The following is a 20,335-nucleotide window of genomic DNA, read 5'->3' as shown; positions in this document are numbered from 1 at the left end:
GATTCGCACATCTCATCTCAACTCATATAAAACATTCCTCGGGCTTCCGTGTCCCGGCTTCAATGACAGGTCCAACCTGATTCACAAAACTAACCTCTGTTTCCCAGCTCCACAATTATCATCGACAAAGAACTGGAATAAAATCCTCACTAGAAATCCCGACGTCTAATATCGCACAATGCATTACTCATGAATAACTTCGCATAAATGATATCGTATTTAATAACTTGATTTTTACGAGAAATGACTGAAACATTCTACTAGATCCTTTTTATTGTCAGTCAGACACAGTTTAAAATGGGCATTAAAAAAGAACGTTTCTCTCCGTGACCAAATTCATCACCCTTGGCTCTCACCCGACAGCGCGCTTCCACTCGATTGAAAATGAGTGACCATGGATTATTATTATTAACGTCAAATTGCAGACAGAAGAATATTACATCGAATGAACATCTTACTTCGACATCACAAAATACAGGCAGTACACTCACACGGATGACGATCTACATTGGACGTGATATCACTTCAGAACCCTATTCAATAACTTTTAGAACATTATACGACACTCGCAAGACTTCAAAATTTTATCCCAGTGGGAAATAAAACAAATGACTCTTTTAGTCGTACTCTCACATTTACAAAACTTAGTAGGGCGACCACTGCGTCGTATATCCCCCTGCAAATACACTTTTAGAAATCACGAGACGAGATATAAGAGGTAGTAAGATGGAAAGCCACCTACCTCATGTCGTCACGCCAGTATTCGTCTTAGGGCTCACCTGTGACCCTGGCATTTTATTTAGCCATCTTTACATTCATGGCTGTACATCTCATTATGTTTCTTCAGGTTTCCTGGAATAAAGCATAAAAAAAAAGAAATACCCTTCACTTGTTTGCGGAGCGCACACGATGGATTATAATTATTCCCGCACACGAATTACTTAATCACATTAGAATATTTCAGTACTTTGACCGTCCTATCTGGTACAGTTATTTCACTCAAGAAAACTATCTCCTCATGGAGTCAAGACTTAGCCGCAATGGCTAAAATCTGCAGTTGAACTCAGTCTACTTTCGTTGGTTTGATTTCGCAGAGCAGCTCAACAATTTTTCGTCCGCTTTGTATCACAAATGCCGGAGAAGGAAGCTTCGTCATGGCGTCCCTTCATATTTATAGCAGTTACCCCCTCTCTTCGGATCTCTCCCTTTGCCGCCAAGAAAAATTTTATAAATGTTCTGACTTACCTAAACTGTAATTTCAAGAGTTTTGAAAGTGACTACATGCTTGCTACATTTCTGGCGGTAGTGTTCATGGACATTTAAAAATTTTACGGGTTCGATTTGTGAGATGATTGACCTCCTTTGATAGGCACTATATTGTTTTGACTTGGCGTGGTCACGCCGTGTACACGCGCTTTGAAATAGTTCATAAAAATGACTTGAGATTCTTCCGCCGTCGACACGTGTGGTTGACGTCACATACCCCAGAGCGTGGGACCGAAGGTAATCACCCCCTCGTCACGTGTCAAATCCATGCTATCAAGAATCCAACTTTTAATTTAATTGTTACATTATGCATAATGTTCTTAGGGCACAAAGGTCATGGGTTCAATATATATGAGTAATTAAAACAAAATTAACAACATTTTCGAGGTGCAAAAACTTTAAATAACATTTCTACCATATGACAACTACGGAAGGATATGGAAGGTGGAAGGAACCCTGTTAGGCCATGAGATCGTACCTCGTAGTGAGGAAAGAAAGGCCCTCAATAATCACCCTGAACTAATCTGTTAATTATTAACAAAATGAAAAGATACAAAATCAAATAAAACAAAACAACAGATGGCATAGTAGATGGCTATTAAGAACACTTAAATCAAAGGATATTTAAATAAACTTATAAAACAAAACCGTAAACTAATCAAACTCTTCAGACAATAGGAGATTAAACTTTAACATAGAAGTCGACACATAATAAAGGGAGGCATCCTCAGATGAAATAAAAATCTTGATGTGTCATACAGTATCGCTATTCAAGAAAAAAAGTTACATTAACATTTAGTTACAAAATACTGAGCCTGAAAAGAGAATTGCCTCAGAAAACAAAAATGCTATGACTAGACCTCGGATTTTAGGCTATTACCTAGTTTGTTCCTTAAGAGATAACTTAAAATGAAGTTGTATTTACATGTTTCATGTATTTATAAGATTAGAAACAATGGTCCTAGTGCCTAAAAATGCCTAAATTGGCATTACAACCTATTTTTGCCTGTATTCCTATAATTGCATGGTCCTAGTGCCTAAAAATGCCTAAATTGGCATTAGAACCTATTTTGCCTGTATTCCTAAAATTGCTATATTTCATCCGTAAATCGATTAAAAATGCTTTTAATTTAGTCGGAGAAACTTAAATATTTGCTGACTTGTTTTCAGTATCTTGAATAGTATTTTCTTGAAATTATTTTCAGACAAAATGTGAAGCTGTAAACCAATTACCACTCCCTGGAAGTCCTTAAGAACCTCCCGCTCTGAATACTCCCTTTGTCCCTTAGTCTGGGGGACAGTGTCCATTGACCTGCTGGAAACGAAACTCTTCATTCCATTCTGTGAGAAACTCAGTGCGTTCGTTTGCTCAGTGCGAGCATTATGCCAAAAGTGGCAGCTTCCAAGACATCCTTAATTAAACAGTGGTTGCAGGAGTTTCCCCATTTCACATCGGATGGAAAAATTATGTTCTGCGATGTTTGCAGCAATGAGGTAAGTGAAATTTGTTTTATATTTCACTCTGAAGTATGTACTTTGGAGTGAGAGTCGTACTTAATACGTAGGCGTTCTGTCTCTCCGTTGTATTACGTTTGATACATTTTATACATCAATTCAGCGTACATACACTATACGAAGTGTAACAGTAAATATGAATTGTGGATTGTAGCGCATCCCGATCCTTTGATTTTTTGTTTATAGAATCTTTAAAAACTGGCCATGTTTGTGTGGTACTGTAAGGTCTATTCATTTCCGAGAAAGGCAAATTTTCAAGCAGGTTTTAGAAGAGGAATAATAGTACATTTTTTTTGCTATTTGCTTTACATTGCATCGACACAGATAGGTCTTATGGCGATGATGGGATAGGAAAGGCCTAGGAATTGGAAGGAAGCGGCCATGGCCTTAATTAAGGTACAACCCCAGCATTTGCCTGGTGTGAAAATGGGAAACCACGGAAAACCATCTTCAGTGCTGCCGACAGTGGGCCAGATCTCCAGATTACTGAATAAATAATAGTACAAACGTATTGAAAAATGAAAATATCATGCTGCCATAGGGAACCTAAAAATACGAGGTGGAAATTGTAAGAAAATTAGATATGCACTTTTATCAATTGTAGGAAGTGTATGACAGATTATACGCATTATAAATATATACAGCAATGATTTCTTTATAAGCATACAGTAAATGTAGTGGAGGAAAAAACACCGAATTCAGCCATGCGCGGGCATCGGTACCAGTAGTAACAAAAATGTTAGCCAACATAATCTATTAATCTCGTCATTATTCTGTATTGAAAATAGCTAATCACAAAGTTTACACAAGGAGTAATTTTAATACCACCTATTCAATACAATTTATTCCACTATTGTGTGGTCAAATACACATAGAAATTACCAGAATTTTAAAGGTACATGTTTTGCCCACTATTTATCGGGCAACATCAGCCTCGTTCAATCTTAAAACACACACTGGTCTGAGGAATCTTAACACTTTACAAAGAACATATTGATGAACATTTACAGGTCTTGACACTGTGGTTGCATAATGATTACAACACAAAAAATATTGAATAAAATAGATACATGTACTAAAATCACTTGGAAAAATTAAAACTTTCGTCCAACAGTAATTGTGTCACATTGTATTTTAAAAAATAATCCATGTCTGACACTGAAATGGATCTTTTTGATAAAAAGCTTGAAGAATATATATCATGCCTGAAGAACAGAATATCAAAAACAAGGCTTCACAGGATAAGAATAGTACAGTTAAAAGATACAGTAATGATGAAATTGAAGGCTATTATTTAAAATTAGGATGAAAATACATATTACATGTTATAAATCTCATTTTTGGTCTGTATTGAAAATTTATAGTTCAAAAACAATAAAGGCGATCTTTAATCCACCTATTCAGTACATTAATTTCCACTTATAGTGGTTACATAAACATACTATCAGTTAAATGGGACATGTTTCGTCCTCAATTCAGGGCATCTTCAGCCTAAAAACAATCTTCAAGAGTACACCTTATATTAATATCGAAACTAAAAGTTTAGCCAGTTACTAAAATTCAGTATATAAAAATGTGAGAAATGATACATTATACAAACATGTTGATGGAAACACTGTCAATGATTAAACCATAAAAAGATTTTGTCAGAGACTAAAACTTATTCCGTTACAAAATTTCTAATTAAAACAGTTCATTAAAAAAAATTTTTTAGTGGAAAAACAGTGCGACAATGATATAATGCCAACGATATGAGGGCTTGAAAAACAAGCACTAAAATGAATGTCATATCATTATCACACTGTTTTTCCACAAAAAAAAAAATTTAATGAACCGTTTTAAATAGAAATTTTTTAACAGAATAAGTTTTAGTCTCCGACAAAATATTTTCATGGTTTAATCATTGACGGTGTTTCCATCAACATGTTTGTATAATGTATCATTTCTCACATTTTTATATACTGAATTTTAGTAACTGGCTAAACTTTTAGCTTCGATTATAATATAAGGTGTACTCTTGAAGATTGTTTTTAGGCTGAATGTGCCCTGAATTGAGGGCGAAACATGTCCCTTTTAACTGATAGTATGTTTATGTAACCACCATAAGTGGAAATTAATGTTTTGAAAATACGTAATCAAATTGGGGGCGGTATAGATTAAGACATCTTGGAGTGTTGGATAAAAATCGTAGTATGTCGAGAAGCGCTAAAAAACATTGAAGAATATGTCAAACGCTGCTAAAATTATCCAAATAAAAGAGGGTAGGTCAAATGACAATTTCGTGTAACCAGAAAAAGCCTCATGTAGACGTGGATGTCCATAGTAAACAATGTTGTCATTCTGGAATGAAACAGAAAGCGAACTTGACGGCGGGTAATTAGGTCGAGAGTATATCACTGAAAACTATTTGTTGAATAATGGGTACTTACTCATTCTCAAGATGTAAAGTATGCCCTAACGTTTCTGCAGCGTTAGTATGTTTGAAGTTCCTACTTCTAGTGTTGTATCGATTTGGAAGAGGTGCTGGGAATGCTGAGGGGAAGAGGGGGTAGGCGGAGCTTCACGTGATGTTGTCAGTATAGGAGGGGCGTTATTTGGAAGAGCAAGTAAGGGGTCAGTATGTAGCGAAATAGAGGGAGTTTTTCATTCTAAGGATTTAAATATCTGAGGGACTTTACTATGGTTTGGATTGACCGTATTTAACAACTTGGGCATTATGTCATGTAGCGGACTTCTGACTTCCGTGTCGTCATTAAGATTACAATCTTTATTATATGTCCTGTCCAAGAAAATGTATACAATCTCTAATTCATTCAAAAGTTTACCTTTGCCCATATTCCTGATTATTGTGAGATCTTTTTCAATTAAAGTAAAACAGTGTCCAGTTTCCTTCATGTGGGTGCTCATTGCCGAGTATTTATTATGTTTTTCGGCATTGAAATGTTCCATGTACCTTATATAAAAGCTTTGCCCAGTCTGTCCAACGTATGATTTTACACACAGAGAACATGTTAATCTGTAAACTCCTGAACCTGAATATCTATTATTGTCATAATTAATCTTATTATGATTAAAAAATATGTTTTGAGTTGTGTTAATCGTTCGAAAGGCTATGTTCATGTGATATTTACTGAAAGTATTCGCAATTTGATAGACCACTAGGCTACTATATGTGAAAGCGGCGTATTTAGTTCTTTTTGGTTTGTCGGGTATGAGATTCCTAGATAACTTGTTTTCGATTTTATGAATTAAGCGGTTTACCATCTCGACCTTAAACCCATTAAGTCTGGCTATGTTTCTTGTGTAGTTTAACTCATTCCTTAAGTTAGTAGTGGAAAGAGGGATCCTTAGTGCTCTGTAAATTAAACAACATTGCTTACTACGGACATCCACGTGGATGTAATGAGGAATTATTTATAGTTATCAGGGAATGTGTAGGCTTTCTATATATTTGAAATTCAAAAGTGTTATTGGTTCGTGTAACTTATATGTCTAAAAAATTTAAGGAACCCTTGTCTTCATCTTCTTTAGTAAAACTCAGGTTAGGGTTGATATTATTTAAATTTTCCAAAATTTTGCTACTATTGGTAACATCTTTATCAATTATTATGAATGTATCGTCCACGTATCTCAACCATAAGCAAACCCCTTTAATATTAGTTTTTATTTTTGTGTGTTCAATTGAGTCCACGTAAATGTCAGCTAGGATGCCCGATATTGGATCACCCATTTCTAAACCGTTCTGTTTATAAATTTTTTTTGTTAAATGTAAAGTAATTGTGTTCCAGGACAAAATTCAAAAGTTTCATGAACTCATTGATCTCCTTTCTACTGAGTCCACTATGTTTACAGATGACCGAGCTCGATAGCTGCAGTCACTTAAGTGCGGCCAGTATCCAGTATTCTGGAGATAGTAGGTTCGAACCCCACTGTCGGCAGCCCTGAAAATGGTTTTCCGTGGTTTCCCATTTTCACACCAGGCAAATGCTGGGGCTGTACCTTAATTAAGGCCACGGCCGCTTCCTTCCCTCTCCTAGCCCTTTCTTATCCCATAGTCGCCGTAAGACCTATCTGTGTCGGTGTGACGTAAAACAACAAGCAAAAAAAAATTTAACAGATGTTATCATAGATTATGTTAACTGTGTCACTAGTCGGAATATTTAGGTACTCATTAATCACATCGAAAGAGCATATTGCTTGATATGGTTTTAAGATTAAATTTGCTTAAAATCTCACAAAAATCTGTTGAATTCCTTAAGGGCTGCTTGTTATTAAATACGTAATGTCTCTTAAGGAAGCTACGGATGTACTTAGAGGCTTTATAAGTTGGACTGTTACGGCAGTTGATAATAGAGTGCATTGGAATATCATTCTTATGTACTTTAGGAAGAGCTGTTGCCACAGGAATATTCGGATTCATATTTATGAGTGTCTGTTGATCTTGTTCATTAAACAGAAATACATTGTATCTTTATCAGTGGATCTTTATTAACAGCCATGTACCCATTACTGTTAAAGAAATCCTGTTTTTTTAAATATATGTTTCTTTGTTTAAGAGAACTCTTACGGTGACTATGGGACAAGAAAGGGCTAGGAGAGGGAAGGAAGCGGCCGTGGCCTTAATTAAGGTACAGCCCCAGCATTTGCCTGGTGTGAAAATGGGAAACCACGGAAAACCATTTTCAGGGCTGCCGATAGTGGGGTTCGAACCTACTATCTCCAGAATACTGGATACTGGCTGCACTTACGCGACTGCAGCTATCAAGCTCGGTCATCTGTAAACACAGTGGTCTCAGTAGAAAGGAGATCAATGAGTTCATGAAACTTTTGAATTTTGTCCTGGAACACAATTACTTTACATTTAACAAAAGAAATGTATAAACAGAACGGTTTAGCAATGGGTGATCCAATATCGGGCATCCTAGCTGCCATTTACATGGACTCAATTGAACACACAAAAATAAAAACTAATATTAAAGGGGTTTGCTTATGGTTGAGATACGTGGACGATACATTCATAATAATTGATAAAGATGTTGCCAATAGTAGCAAAATTTTGGAAAATTTAAATAATATCGACCCTAACCTGAGTTTTACTAAAGAAGATGAAGACAAGAGTTCCTTAAATTTTTTAGACATAAAAGTTACACGAACCAATAACACTTTTGAATTTCAAATATATAGAAAGCCTACACATTCCCTGATAACTATAAATAATTCCTCAGTACATCCACGCGGATGTCCGTCAGCCTTGTCAGCCTTAGTTAAAACAATGTTGTTGTTTTCTATCTTAGTTTTTAAATTTTGTATTGATGTGTGTTGATGGGTATCAAATTTAGCTTTCAAATCTTCGGCTAGCCTAGAAAGTTTTTTCTTTATTTCCGTTTTTATGCTGCTTTGTATTTCATCGCGAGTTTGGAAACGTTGGTCTCTATTTCGGCCACTGTGTTAATGATATCTACCTCTTTTTTCTTGTTAGGCCAATTGTATTTATGGCCTTCATTTAAGAGCTCCATTTCTTTACCCGAAAATTGTGTATTTGTCAAATTTATGACCGTAGGAGCGTTGGTGTCTAGAGGGTTTATTCTCTGTCTATCTGCATTTTGTTTAGAGTGTTGTGTTTGCGATACCCTCAATTGCATTAGTTTCTTATCCAGTGTCGCCTGTTTCTTATGCAACAAGTGCGTTAATTTATTATCTATGTGTTGTTGGAACGACTTCCATTCTAATGGGACCAATACCTGGGACACTATTAAGTGTGTCTTATAAAGTTGTAAATTTAACTGCAACTTCTTTTTATATAATGCTTTAATTTCATTCCTTATCCAAATATCATTTATTTTATTTTGAACTTTGTTCATACTATAAGTATTTAAGTTCCTTCTTTGCATTGATTTCAAGAATTTTGGAATGAATTTCAGTCTCAGACAATGATTTAAGAACGCTGTATCTTCGGTTAACTTACAAATTTTTGTTTTAAGATTGAGAAAACTATTTAATTGACATCTTGCCTGGTTGGCTATCACATTACAAACCATTAATCCCGTCATTATTCCATATTGAAAATAGCTAATCACAAAGTTTACAAAAGGAGTAATTTTAATACCACCTAATCAATACAAATTATTCCACTATTGTGTGGTCAAATACACATAGAAATACCAGAATTTTAAAGGTACATGTTTTGCCCACTATTTATTGGGCATCATCAGTCTTGTTCAATCTTAAAACACACACTGGTCTGAGGAATCTTAACAATTTACAAAGAACGTATTGATGAACATTTACAGGTCTTGACACTGTGGTTGCATAATGATTACAGCTCAAAAAATATTGAATAAAATAGATACATTAACTAAAATCACTTTGAAAAATTAAAACGTTCATCCAACGGTAATTGTGTCACATTGTATTTTAAAAAATAATCCATGTCTGACACTGAAATGGCTCTTTTTGATAAAAAGCTTGAACAATATATATCACGCCTGGAGAACAGAGTATCAAAACCGAGGCTTCACAGGATAAGAATAGTACAGTTAAAAGATACAGTATTTGATGAAGTTGAAACCTAAAATTTAAAATTAGGATGAAAATATGTAGTCGAATTGGGGGCGGTATAGATTAAGACATCTTGGAATGTTGTACTTATAAAAATCGTAGTATGTTGAGAAGCGCTAAAAAACATTGAAGAATATGTCAAAAACGCTGCTAAAATTATTGAAATAAAAGAAGGTAGGTCAAATGACAAATTCGTGTAACCAGAAAATGCCTCGTGGAGACGTGGATGAGTACATGGCTGTTAATAAAGATCCACTGATAAAGATACAATGTAATTTAAAGACAATAATAAAGAGTTCGACATTTCTGTTTGAGCCCTTCCCGCGTCCAGGTAAGACACAGGCATAAATTCCCGACAGTCAGATGTAATCTAAGGATATCTCATCAAATAAGAAAAATATTTAATTTTTCTTGTAGGTGAGGCTTTATGTGAATTCAGAGAAAAACGCAGGGACCGTATGCGATAATCACAGATGAACGTCTCCATCCTATCGCATAGAAATGTAAATTCTTCACCGACCGCATAATTCTAACGCAAATCACATGGTAAACACCTTACAAACTCAATCTACTTACAACTACTGCAAATTATCACTCACTGTATTATAAACATATTTATTAAACTAAGAAATCTAAGTACGAATTGAGAACTCTTGTCATTATAATCTTCCAGAATCATTGCTCAAAATCAATAATTATTAGTGAAATTCAATATTTAAATCAGCGCTGGCTTACAAAACAAAATAATATGATACAATGAATTCTCTGTTTCTGAAATTAACTCAAGTTTCCATATCTGTAATCATCTTTGAAAAATTAAACTAGTGATTCACATGCATCACTGTATCACAATTACATTATAATTTAAATTTTTTTTGGAATTCCTCCATTTAATTTATAAATTTTTAAGTCATCAAATCTGAATTCGTTAATGTAGAATATCATTGCGGAGAACTGTATTATGATGACTGACGTACTAAGGTTTCCATCCCTATTGCCTCTTAAATCACGGCTCCTAATCTACTATCTTCTCATTTAAAATTTTAGCATGAATTATAAAACAACACTCAAAATATAAAATAATATATCTTACTATTCTATCTAAATAATTCTTAATTCATTTCTATTCGGCTCAGTATGCATTCTTTCGTTGAATTTATCTCTAATATATCATATGTGTAAGTAATTCAATAAGTGTCTACGTTATGATATCTCGGTACTACGTATATACGTCGCCTCTACTATATATATCGTCTTAACATACCTCAAACTTCACATATGTTACGAGAATTCGTCACAAAATTCATATATCTTAATATTAACAGCTGTATTTGACGCTACTTCACCTCTCAAATCTCAACTATATACGAATATTCACCATCCATACCTTATTTCGTGTCACTCCCACGGTGTATTTCTTTCCCTGTGCTTGGATCGTCTAACTGATCCAATATCATTCATATTTATTTATTTATTTGTGTCTTTATTATTTATTTGTGTCTTTATTAAGTGGCGAAGTTAGGGCTCATGACCCTCTCTTATACTTAACCACATACAATTTTTATTTTTATTTTTACAGTATCAATCTAAAATATCATTGTAATCAATTACTGTTATTGAGATATGTGAGTCAGATAAGGAATTACAATAATACAATTAATTAAGGTTACTACTGATCTACCATCCATATATATGTCTCATAATTACCACAACACACATTATCATACTCAAATCAATCATATATTTTCTTACTACCTTATACAACCTTCAATTAATTCCATTTCATCTTTCTCAATACCTATTCTCATCATTCATAACCTCCTTCATAATAATTACAACTACTGAGACATAATATTCTTCTGTACGTAAATACTCCTTTACATTGATAAATTCTCTTCCAAAATTGCGATGCTTAACCTTAAATACTGCGTTTGTGCATTTAACATCATTACTTTACAAGGAATAACTCGACTATATCTTTCACTTCTCACATGCGGTCCACCTGTGACGTAATCTTTGACTGAATGGTTTCGCGAGATTCATAGATATTATTCTCCATATGATCATCCTTGCAATCAGCTATTAGATAACTTTTCTTCCTACTCGTATTGTCAACTACCTCGTTGATCCACTTGTTCATACATAGTCATACTTCACAAGATATCTATTTAATTATTCACTAACTTAATATAGTATTAGCAGCTTAAATGTAACACACCTCACTTCACTGTTTCACTTGCACTCTTAAATATTTCACACTTAGAATACTCTATTATAATGCATATGCTTAGCTAAATTAAGAATTATATTATTTATTGTAAACACTTAGCTCGTCTTTCATCATATCAGCCGTCAGTTGCTCTCCTCCTGCTCATCACATGGCTGGTTCATTGGCCCTGGTTTGAGGTTCGGCTGGACTTCTCATCTCATCTTAGGTTGGTTCGGCTGGGCGAATCCTTCCTCTCATCTTGTGTAGGTTCAGCTGTTTGGATGATATCTCCCTCCAGGCTGGTCCATCTGGATGCTTAGCAATTCATCTTCTTCTCGGAATAACTGCCAATAAAATCAAATATTATCGAGAAGTAAATATTCATTTTAGATTCTTCTTAGAATAATATTTCCTTTAAACTATTCTCTTGATGATGATGATGATGATGATGATGATGCTTGTTGTTTTAAGGGGCCTAAAATCGAAACTATTCTCTTAGTCTTCTCTTGTATTATAATTGACCAATCTCTAAGTCTGCGTAAGATCACTCGTCTTGTCTTACGAAAATCTTCAAATTTAAATTATTTAATTTTCTAAAATATTATTCCTTCCTCGATTTTCCTTCCAATGGAGTAATTCTCTCATATCCTTTTCTCTTCTTACGGCTTCCAATTTATGATTTCCGAAGTATCGCTGATATTGCGCCTCGAGTCTATCAGTATATGTATTTAAATTAATTCTCATATATCTCGCTGTATTTATATCCTCCACAGTGTTCTTCTTTCAAATTATAATAGCTTTTCTTCAGAATTTCTGCCGGAATTTTTACAATTTCCTTTCTTCTACGCAGCAACAGCAATTTGCTTCTTGTCTTTTCGAGTTCAGTTTTTCAAGTAAGTTTTTTCAATAATCAGTTTTTTTACTTGTTTTTTTGAAACAATTCACTTGACTTTGCTCTGTTCTGCACCGCCTTTGAAATGTAATCGTTCCAAGTTAATCATGGCCTCCTATTCTATCTAAATGTTATAAGACTTTGTTGTATACTCTCTTGGGTCTGAGTGGTCTATACCTTTCCTAGGCGCCATTTCAGAACACGTCCGAAAATACAACGGGCACATGTTTAATGAACAAGATCAACAGAAACTCGTAAATATGAATCCAAATATTCCTGTGGCAAGAGCTCTTCCTAAAGTACATAAAAATGATATTCCAATGCGCCCTATTATCAACTGCCATAAGAGTCCAACTTATAAAGCCTCTAAGTACATCCATAACTTCCTTAAGAGACATTACTTATTTATTTTACCGGGCGAGTTGGCCGTGCGCGTAGAGGCGCGCGGCTGTGAGCTTGCATCCGGGAGATAGTAGGTTCGAATCCCACTATCGGCAGCCCTGAAGATGGTTTTCCGTGGTTTCCCATTTTCACACCAGGCAAATGCTGGGGCTGTACCTTAATTAAGGCCACGGCCGCTTCCTTCCAACTCCTAGGCCTTTCCTATCCCATCATCGCCATAAGACCTATCTGTGTCGCTGCGACGTAAAGCCCCTAGCAAAAAAAAAAAAAACTTATTTAATAACAAGCAGCCCTTAAGGAATTCATCAGATTTTTGTGAGATTTTAAGCAAATTTAATCTTTAACCAAATCGAGCTATATGCTCTTTCGATGTGATTAATATGTACCCAAATATTCCGACTAGTGACACAGTTAACATAATCTATGATAACATCTGTAAACATAGTGGACTCAGTAGAAAGGAGATCAATGAGTTCATGAAACATTTGAATTTTGTCCTGGACAACACTTATTTTACATTTAACAAACAAAATTATAAACAGAACGGTTTAGAAATGGGTGACCCAATATCGGGCATCCTAGCTGACATTTACGTGGACTCAATTGAACACACAAAAATAAAAACTAATATTAAAGGGGTTTGCTTATGGTTGAGATACGTGGATGATACATTCGTAATAATTGATAAAGATGTTACCAATAGTAGCAAAATTTTGGAAAATTTAAATAATATCGACCCTAACCTGAGTTTTACTAAAGAAGATGAAGACAAGGGTTCCTTAAATTTTTTAGACATATAAGTTACACGAACCAATAACACTTTTGAATTTCAAATATATAGAAAGCCTACACATTCCCTGATAACTATAAATAATTCCTCATTACATCCACGTGGATGTCCGTAGTAAGCAATGTTGTTTAATTTACAGAGCACTAAGGATCCCTCTTTCCACTACTAACTTAAGGAATGAGTTAAACTACACAAGAAACATAGCCAGACTTAATGGGTTTAAGGTCGAGATGGTAAACCGCTTAATTCATAAAATCGAAAACAAGTTATCTAGGAATCTCATACCCGACAAACCAAAAAGAACTAAATACGCCGCTTTCACATATAGTAGCCTAGTGGTCTATCAAATTGCGAATACTTTCAGTAAATATCACATGAACATAGCCTTTCGAACGATTAACACAACTCAAAACATATTTTTTAATCATAATAAGATTAATTATGACAATAATAGATATTCAGGTTCAGGAGTTTACAGATTAACATGTTCTCTGTGTGTAAAATCATACGTTGGACAGACTGGGCAAAGCTTTTATATAAGGTACATGGAACATTTCAATGCCGAAAAACATAATAAATACTCGGCAATGAGCACCCACATGAAGGAAACTGGACACTGTTTTACTTTAATTGAAAAAGATCTCACAATAATCAGGAATATGGGCAAAGGTAAACTTTTGAATGAATTAGAGATTGTATACATTTTCTTGGACAGGACATATAATAAAGATTGTAATCTTAATGACGACACGGAAGTCAGAAGTCCGCTACATGACATAATGCCCAAGTTGTTAAATACGGTCAATCCAAACCATAGTAAAGTCCCTCAGATATTTAAATCCTTAGAATGAAAAACTCCCTCTATTTCGCTACATACTGACCCCTTACTTGCTCTTCCAAATAACGCCCCTCCTATACTGACAACATCACGTGAAGCTCCGCCTACCCCCTCTTCCCCTCAGCATTCCCAGCACCTCTTCCAAATCGATACAACACTAGAAGTAGGAACTTCAAACATACTAACGCTGCAGAAACGTTAGGGCATACTTTACATCTTGAGAATGAGTAAGTACCCATTATTCAACAAATAGTTTTCAGTGATATACTCTCGACCTAATTACCCGCCGTCAAGTTCGCTTTCTGTTTCATTCCAGAATGACAACATTGTTTACTATGGACATCCACGTCTACATGAGGCTTTTTCTGGTTACACGAAATTGTCATTTGACCTACCCTCTTTTATTTGGATAATTTTAGCAGCGTTTTCGACATATTCTTCAATGTGTTTTAGCACTTCTTGACATACTAAGATTTTTATCTAACATTCCAAGATGTCTTAATCTATACCGCCCCCAATTTGACTACTATTTTCATCCTAATTTTAAATTTTAGCCTTCAACTTCATCCAATACTGTGTCTTTTAACTGTATTATTCTTATCCTGTGAGCCTTGGTTTTGATATCCTGTTCTCCAGGCGTGATATATATTGTTCAAGCTTCTTATCAAAAAGATCCAATTCAGTGTCAGACATGGAATATTATTTAAAATACAATGTGACACAATTACTATTGGACAACCGTTTTAATTTTTCCAAGTGATTTTAGTTAATGTATCTATTTTATTTAATATTTTTTGAGCGGTAATCATTATGCTACCATGGTGTCAACACCTGTAAATGTTCATCAATACGTTCTTTGTAAATTGTTTAGATTCCTCAGTGTGTGCTTTAAGATTGAACGAGGCTGATGATGCCTAATAAATAGTGGGCGAAATATGTATCTTTAAAATTCTGGTAATTTCTATGTGTATTTGACCACACAATAGTGGAATAATCTATATTGAATAGGTGGTATTAAAATTACTCCTTGTGTAAACTTTGTGATCAACATAATGTAACCGAACATAACAAAGCAGGAAAAGAAAAAAATTAAATTCACCTCTACTGTGTTCGGTTCCTTGGTTGAATGGCCAGCATAGTCGCCTTCGGTTCAGTGGGCCGTAGGTTCGATGCCCATCCGGATCGGAGATGTAAACTATAAATGGTTATTTCCCCTGGCTCAGGGACTGTGTATTTGTACTGTCCGAAACTTTCCTCAAACTCACACACAATATTATCGTCCACTATAAAAGCATGCAGTTTCTTGTGCATGGCAGATGCCACCCACCCTCGTTGGAGGGTCTGTCTTACAAAGGCTGGACCAGGATAGGAATGGTCACATTTAATTACCTCTACTGTGCACTTAAAGATCCAGGGTGCATGTCTACTGGGGGGATTGGGAAGCGCTACAAGGCCCTATGTATTTGAATAGTCTTCTGTGCATATTTCCATCTGGCCTATTGCATGGTTTACACAATATTTGCGACTGTTTATAGTTGTCGTTGTTTTTAGGTGTCCAGTGAAAGGCGATCGCACCTTATCAACATGTCCAGGAGATTAAACATCAGGAAAACCTGCAAAGAAAAAATTTAGTCTTAAACCAAGATTATTAACAACGAAATCGCTAAATAAGGGAAGCGAAGACGAATTCATTGCGGACTTACGCAGAGCTCTTGTGTCGGCAAGTATTCCCTTGAACTCACTTGAAAATCCTTCCTTCAAAAGTTTTTTTACAAAAATATTGTCATCGGAATATTCCATCCGAATCAACTTTAAGAAAAAACTACATGGACACACTTTACGAAGACACAGTCAGGGAGACTCATACATCTGGATCTCTGTCGATGAGACTACTGACACTCTAGGTCGTTATATTGCCCACTTGATAGTTGGAAAATTAGATCCCGACATGCCGTGTTCGCCATATTTGATCTGCAGCAGACAGTTAACTAAAACCATTCAGAAGACAGTTGCTCAGTTTGTAAATAAAGGTCTCAAGGTGCTTTTCCCCAATAACATGGACGAAAATAAGGTCCTGCATGATTGCTGCTGTTAAGTTACTGAAAGTATTTTACCCTGTTTTGATTCACGTCACTTGTCTTGCTCATGCTATGAATCGCGTGGCTGAGCAGATATGTACAAAATTTCCTCGAATCAACAAGATGATCTCTTCCACTAGAAATTTTTGTAAAGGCTCCCACACGAATCCAGTTGTTCCGCAATTACCTGACCTTCCACTGCCACCAGAACTCATCCTTATGCCCTGGGGGACTTGGCTTCAGGCCATTGTGTACTACAGCGAACATTTTGATGCAATCAGCAGTTTTGCTCTTGCCCTAGATGAAGATGCCACTGCATCACTTCGGCCAAAAATGTTCTAAAGGATGTAACCATTTCACAAGAAATTGCCTACATCAGGTCCCATTATACTTTTTTGGTCCCTGTTATGTATGCACTTGAGTCTTCCGGGAAACATGTTGACGAACAATTGGATTTGTTAGAAGAGGTGAAAGAAAAAATATGCTTAGCTCCAGGCCCCGCTGGGGATAGAATTTGGGACAAGCTTAATAAAGTACTACAGAAGAACCCAGGACTGTCAACGCTTCGTACTGTGGCTGATGCTTTGATTGATGCGTTGAATTTGACATCTCCCCACGTCTTGTACCAAAATTCAAATACAGACCTGTAACCTCTGTTGTCATTGAGCGTACTTTCTCACCCTACAAGTTAGTGTTGTCAGACAAGTGGTGTAGTTTCACAACAGAAAATCTAGAAAAAGTGCTAGTGATTTACTGTGCATCAAATTATGGGCAGTAACGTGCTTGTAATTCAATGATTTAATTATTTAGAGATAAAAACTCAAAAATGTGGTGAACCATTGTGTATGTGAAATATTATGTTAACATTTATTACTTGTATGCATTTAGAGTTATCAATTTAGAAAAATAAAAATGGTATTTTAATTGATAAGTGCTTATTGAAATACTTAAAATACATAAAATTGAAGCTGCCTGAAACATATTTTTAGAACCTATTTTTACATAATTGAGAGCCTATTTTAGGTACCTAAAATACAAATTTTACCGAGCTCGATAGCTGCAGTCGCTTAAGTGCGGTCAGTATCCAGTATTCGGGAGATAGTAGGTTCGAACCCCACTGTCGGCAGCCCTGAAAATGGTTTTCCGTGGTTTCCCATTTTCACACCAGGCAAATGCTGGGGCTGTACCTTAATTAAGGCCACGGCCGCTTCCTTCCCACTCCTAGCCCTTCCCTGTCCCATCGTCGCCATGAGACCTATCTGTGTCGGTGCGACGTAAAGCAACTATCAAAAAAAAAAAAAAAATACAAATTTTAGCGCCTAAAAATCCGAGGTCTAGGTATGACTGTCTGTCGAGACACAGCCATTCAGAAAACCAAAATTGGTGAATGTGAAAGTATAGGGGAAAACTCCGATGCGCAGAACAAAATTTTACATTACAACGGAAAAGTTACATTAAATGAGAAAAGGCTGAACACAAGAAAGAATTTAAATTAAATCAAACACAAGAACATAGCGCTCACCATGAGAGGCCGGCATCCACATGGCAGAACGGACCCGAGGCACGTCCGCTCGCTATGTTGCTCAAAAACGAAAGACGTCAAGCAAATTACGCTCACACGGATGAGCCCAGAAACTGGAAATGGGGCAGTCAGGAGATAACCAATTAGGGCACGGGAAATTTCTCATCTGACACCCACGTTCACCAATAAGAAATGCACGTATTCCTACCAATTACAATTGTTCTTATTTCCTCCAATAAGGAAGCTCTTCAAGCTTAGTCCAGTAAATTCTGGATTTCATCATGAACTACACGTGGCAGTACCCCCTGCCTCAGAAGTTACCTACCTCATTAAAACATCTTGTTACACAATACAAAATCTCTTTTTTTAAATCAAAATTGTCCATACGTTTAAGTCAGTTGTCTATTTTATATGCATAATTTCTTCAAGTTACATAAATAAGTTATAGAGTTTACATTTCCAAAATAAATAACACTGACCTTGACATACAGAAAATGAAATGATAATAATCATTTTTTATTGCACAAAACAAATTCCGGAAGTTCTTCTTTTAGTCCTCATCCAAAACAATAATTTTAAATATTACACTCTGTCAATTTTTCAAGGCAAAACAAAACAAAGAGATTTTACAAAACCAAATGAAGATAATGGCTTTTATCTTTTTCTGTTTAAACTTCAGTAACAGAAAGTATCTCTTGTTTGTTTAATCGCTCCAGGTAATTTACCAACAATATTTAACTTGGAGTTAATGTTAACAGCCTGATGTTGACTTATCCAATTCATTGCATTTTCCAAATGATTGAAGAGTAAATACAGTGCCTTCAACTATTCTTTCCGCAGAGCACTGCGTGCTTGTAAGATCTCTGTGGCCTGCTGGACAACTTTCTCTGTTCCGCTAGAGCAGTCCCTCATGTGGAATGCAGCCACAGTGTATTTTTGAATCAGTACAGTTTGTTATCTTGTGTGGACATGTTAACTGCTGAAGAGCATAGCTTCTTAATGGAAAATGGGAAAAGTACAGTGAATTTATTGGAGAGAAGTCTCAGAACAAATTTCTAAATACCCCTTTGCCACATCGAGATATGGTCCACAATATAACAAAATTTCAAGAAACTGGAACTGTGTTTGTTGCACCATGACACAGGAAAATTCATGCCTTAATGGAAAATAAAATCTATGAAATTTCAGATAAATTTTTGCAGAATCCTTCTAAATCAATTAATAAATTGTCTCAAGAGACCAATATATCTATAGGTACAGTTCATGAAGCTGTGAAAAAGGATTTCGGCCTACATGTATATAAAGTAACATCGGTTCATGAATTAAAAGCCCCAGACCATGAGAAAAGAGTTTATTATTGCCAGTGGTTTCAAAATTTCATCAGCAGAAAAGGTATTGAAATTTAAATTCTGTGGTAGTAGTTTTCATTCAGTAAACAGTGTTCCATAAACCCATTTGCAGTTCTTGAAACACCTCTACATAGCAACCGACAAGGCTCGTTGCTTTAGGCATGATGGCATGTGACCGCCTTGACATGCTGTTGAAAGTGGTATATACCTATTGCTCAGTGCGGAGAAAATAGTTGATGGTACTGTCTTTAGTTTTCCAGATTAATAATGCTCCTTGAACCCGTTGCCTTACAATTTTTTAATGTGGAAATGTGTGAAAAAAAATCTATTTTTGAGAAAAGTTCAATTAATACGTATATTATAATGTGGCATGTTTAATATTATTTGTGTAATGTGCGATTGAACTTGGCCATGCTAAGATCTGATAACATCTGACCCTATTGCCTAGTGCAGTGGTACTATTGATGAACTTCAAGTAACACACTAAATCTATGACTGCTCGGTTAGTTAGTTAGTTAGTTAGTTAGTCAATCCTTGGTGATAAAGTGATCCTTTTCCCTCTAATGTTGCTAGCTTCTGAACAATCAGCGCACATTCAATTCTGAATTCTACCTATTGTTCTTGTATTTGAAACTTTCACAAATTATTCTCTAAGATTCATCTTGTCCTGTTGGTATTGCGTGGCTTTATGAGCTGTACCTATTGATACATTGGTCTCTTGAGACATTTTTTAAAAATTGATTCAGGAGTCTGCAACAATTTATCTGAAATTTCATAGATTTTATCTTCTTTTAAGACAGTAATCTTCCTTTACTCTGATCATCTTCCTTAATATCACTACAGCTACCTGGCAGATCTTTGATTTGATTTTTATCCCTCAGGAAATTAGCACGAATACCTGCCATGTTCTCCTAAA

At 35.5% G+C, this 20,335-nt stretch overlaps 1 protein-coding gene across 5 annotated transcripts in view; it reads left to right on the top strand.

Moving 5' to 3' along the window:
• LOC136864803 (arrestin domain-containing protein 2) overlaps positions 1 to 20,335 on the top strand; it is a 534,353-nt gene that overhangs the window by 477,346 nt on the left and 36,672 nt on the right. Inside the window, exon 9 of one of the 5 annotated variants that reach the window (XM_067142213.2) lies at positions 2,472 to 2,573. The exons of the other annotated variants lie outside the window; for them this stretch is intronic. Within the exon in view, the coding sequence (XP_066998314.1) occupies positions 2,472 to 2,482 (11 nt within the window). The 3' untranslated portion in view covers positions 2,483 to 2,573. Of the gene's footprint in view, positions 1 to 2,471; positions 2,574 to 20,335 lie in introns of those variants that run through there. 5 annotated transcript variants of the gene reach the window in all.

Source organism: Anabrus simplex, chromosome 2, assembly GCF_040414725.1.
Source record: "Anabrus simplex isolate iqAnaSimp1 chromosome 2, ASM4041472v1, whole genome shotgun sequence".
Classification (NCBI taxonomy): domain Eukaryota; kingdom Metazoa; phylum Arthropoda; class Insecta; order Orthoptera; family Tettigoniidae; genus Anabrus; species Anabrus simplex.
The sequence above is the reverse complement of the archived record's forward strand: the minus strand, read 5'-3'. Positions and strand labels throughout refer to the sequence as shown.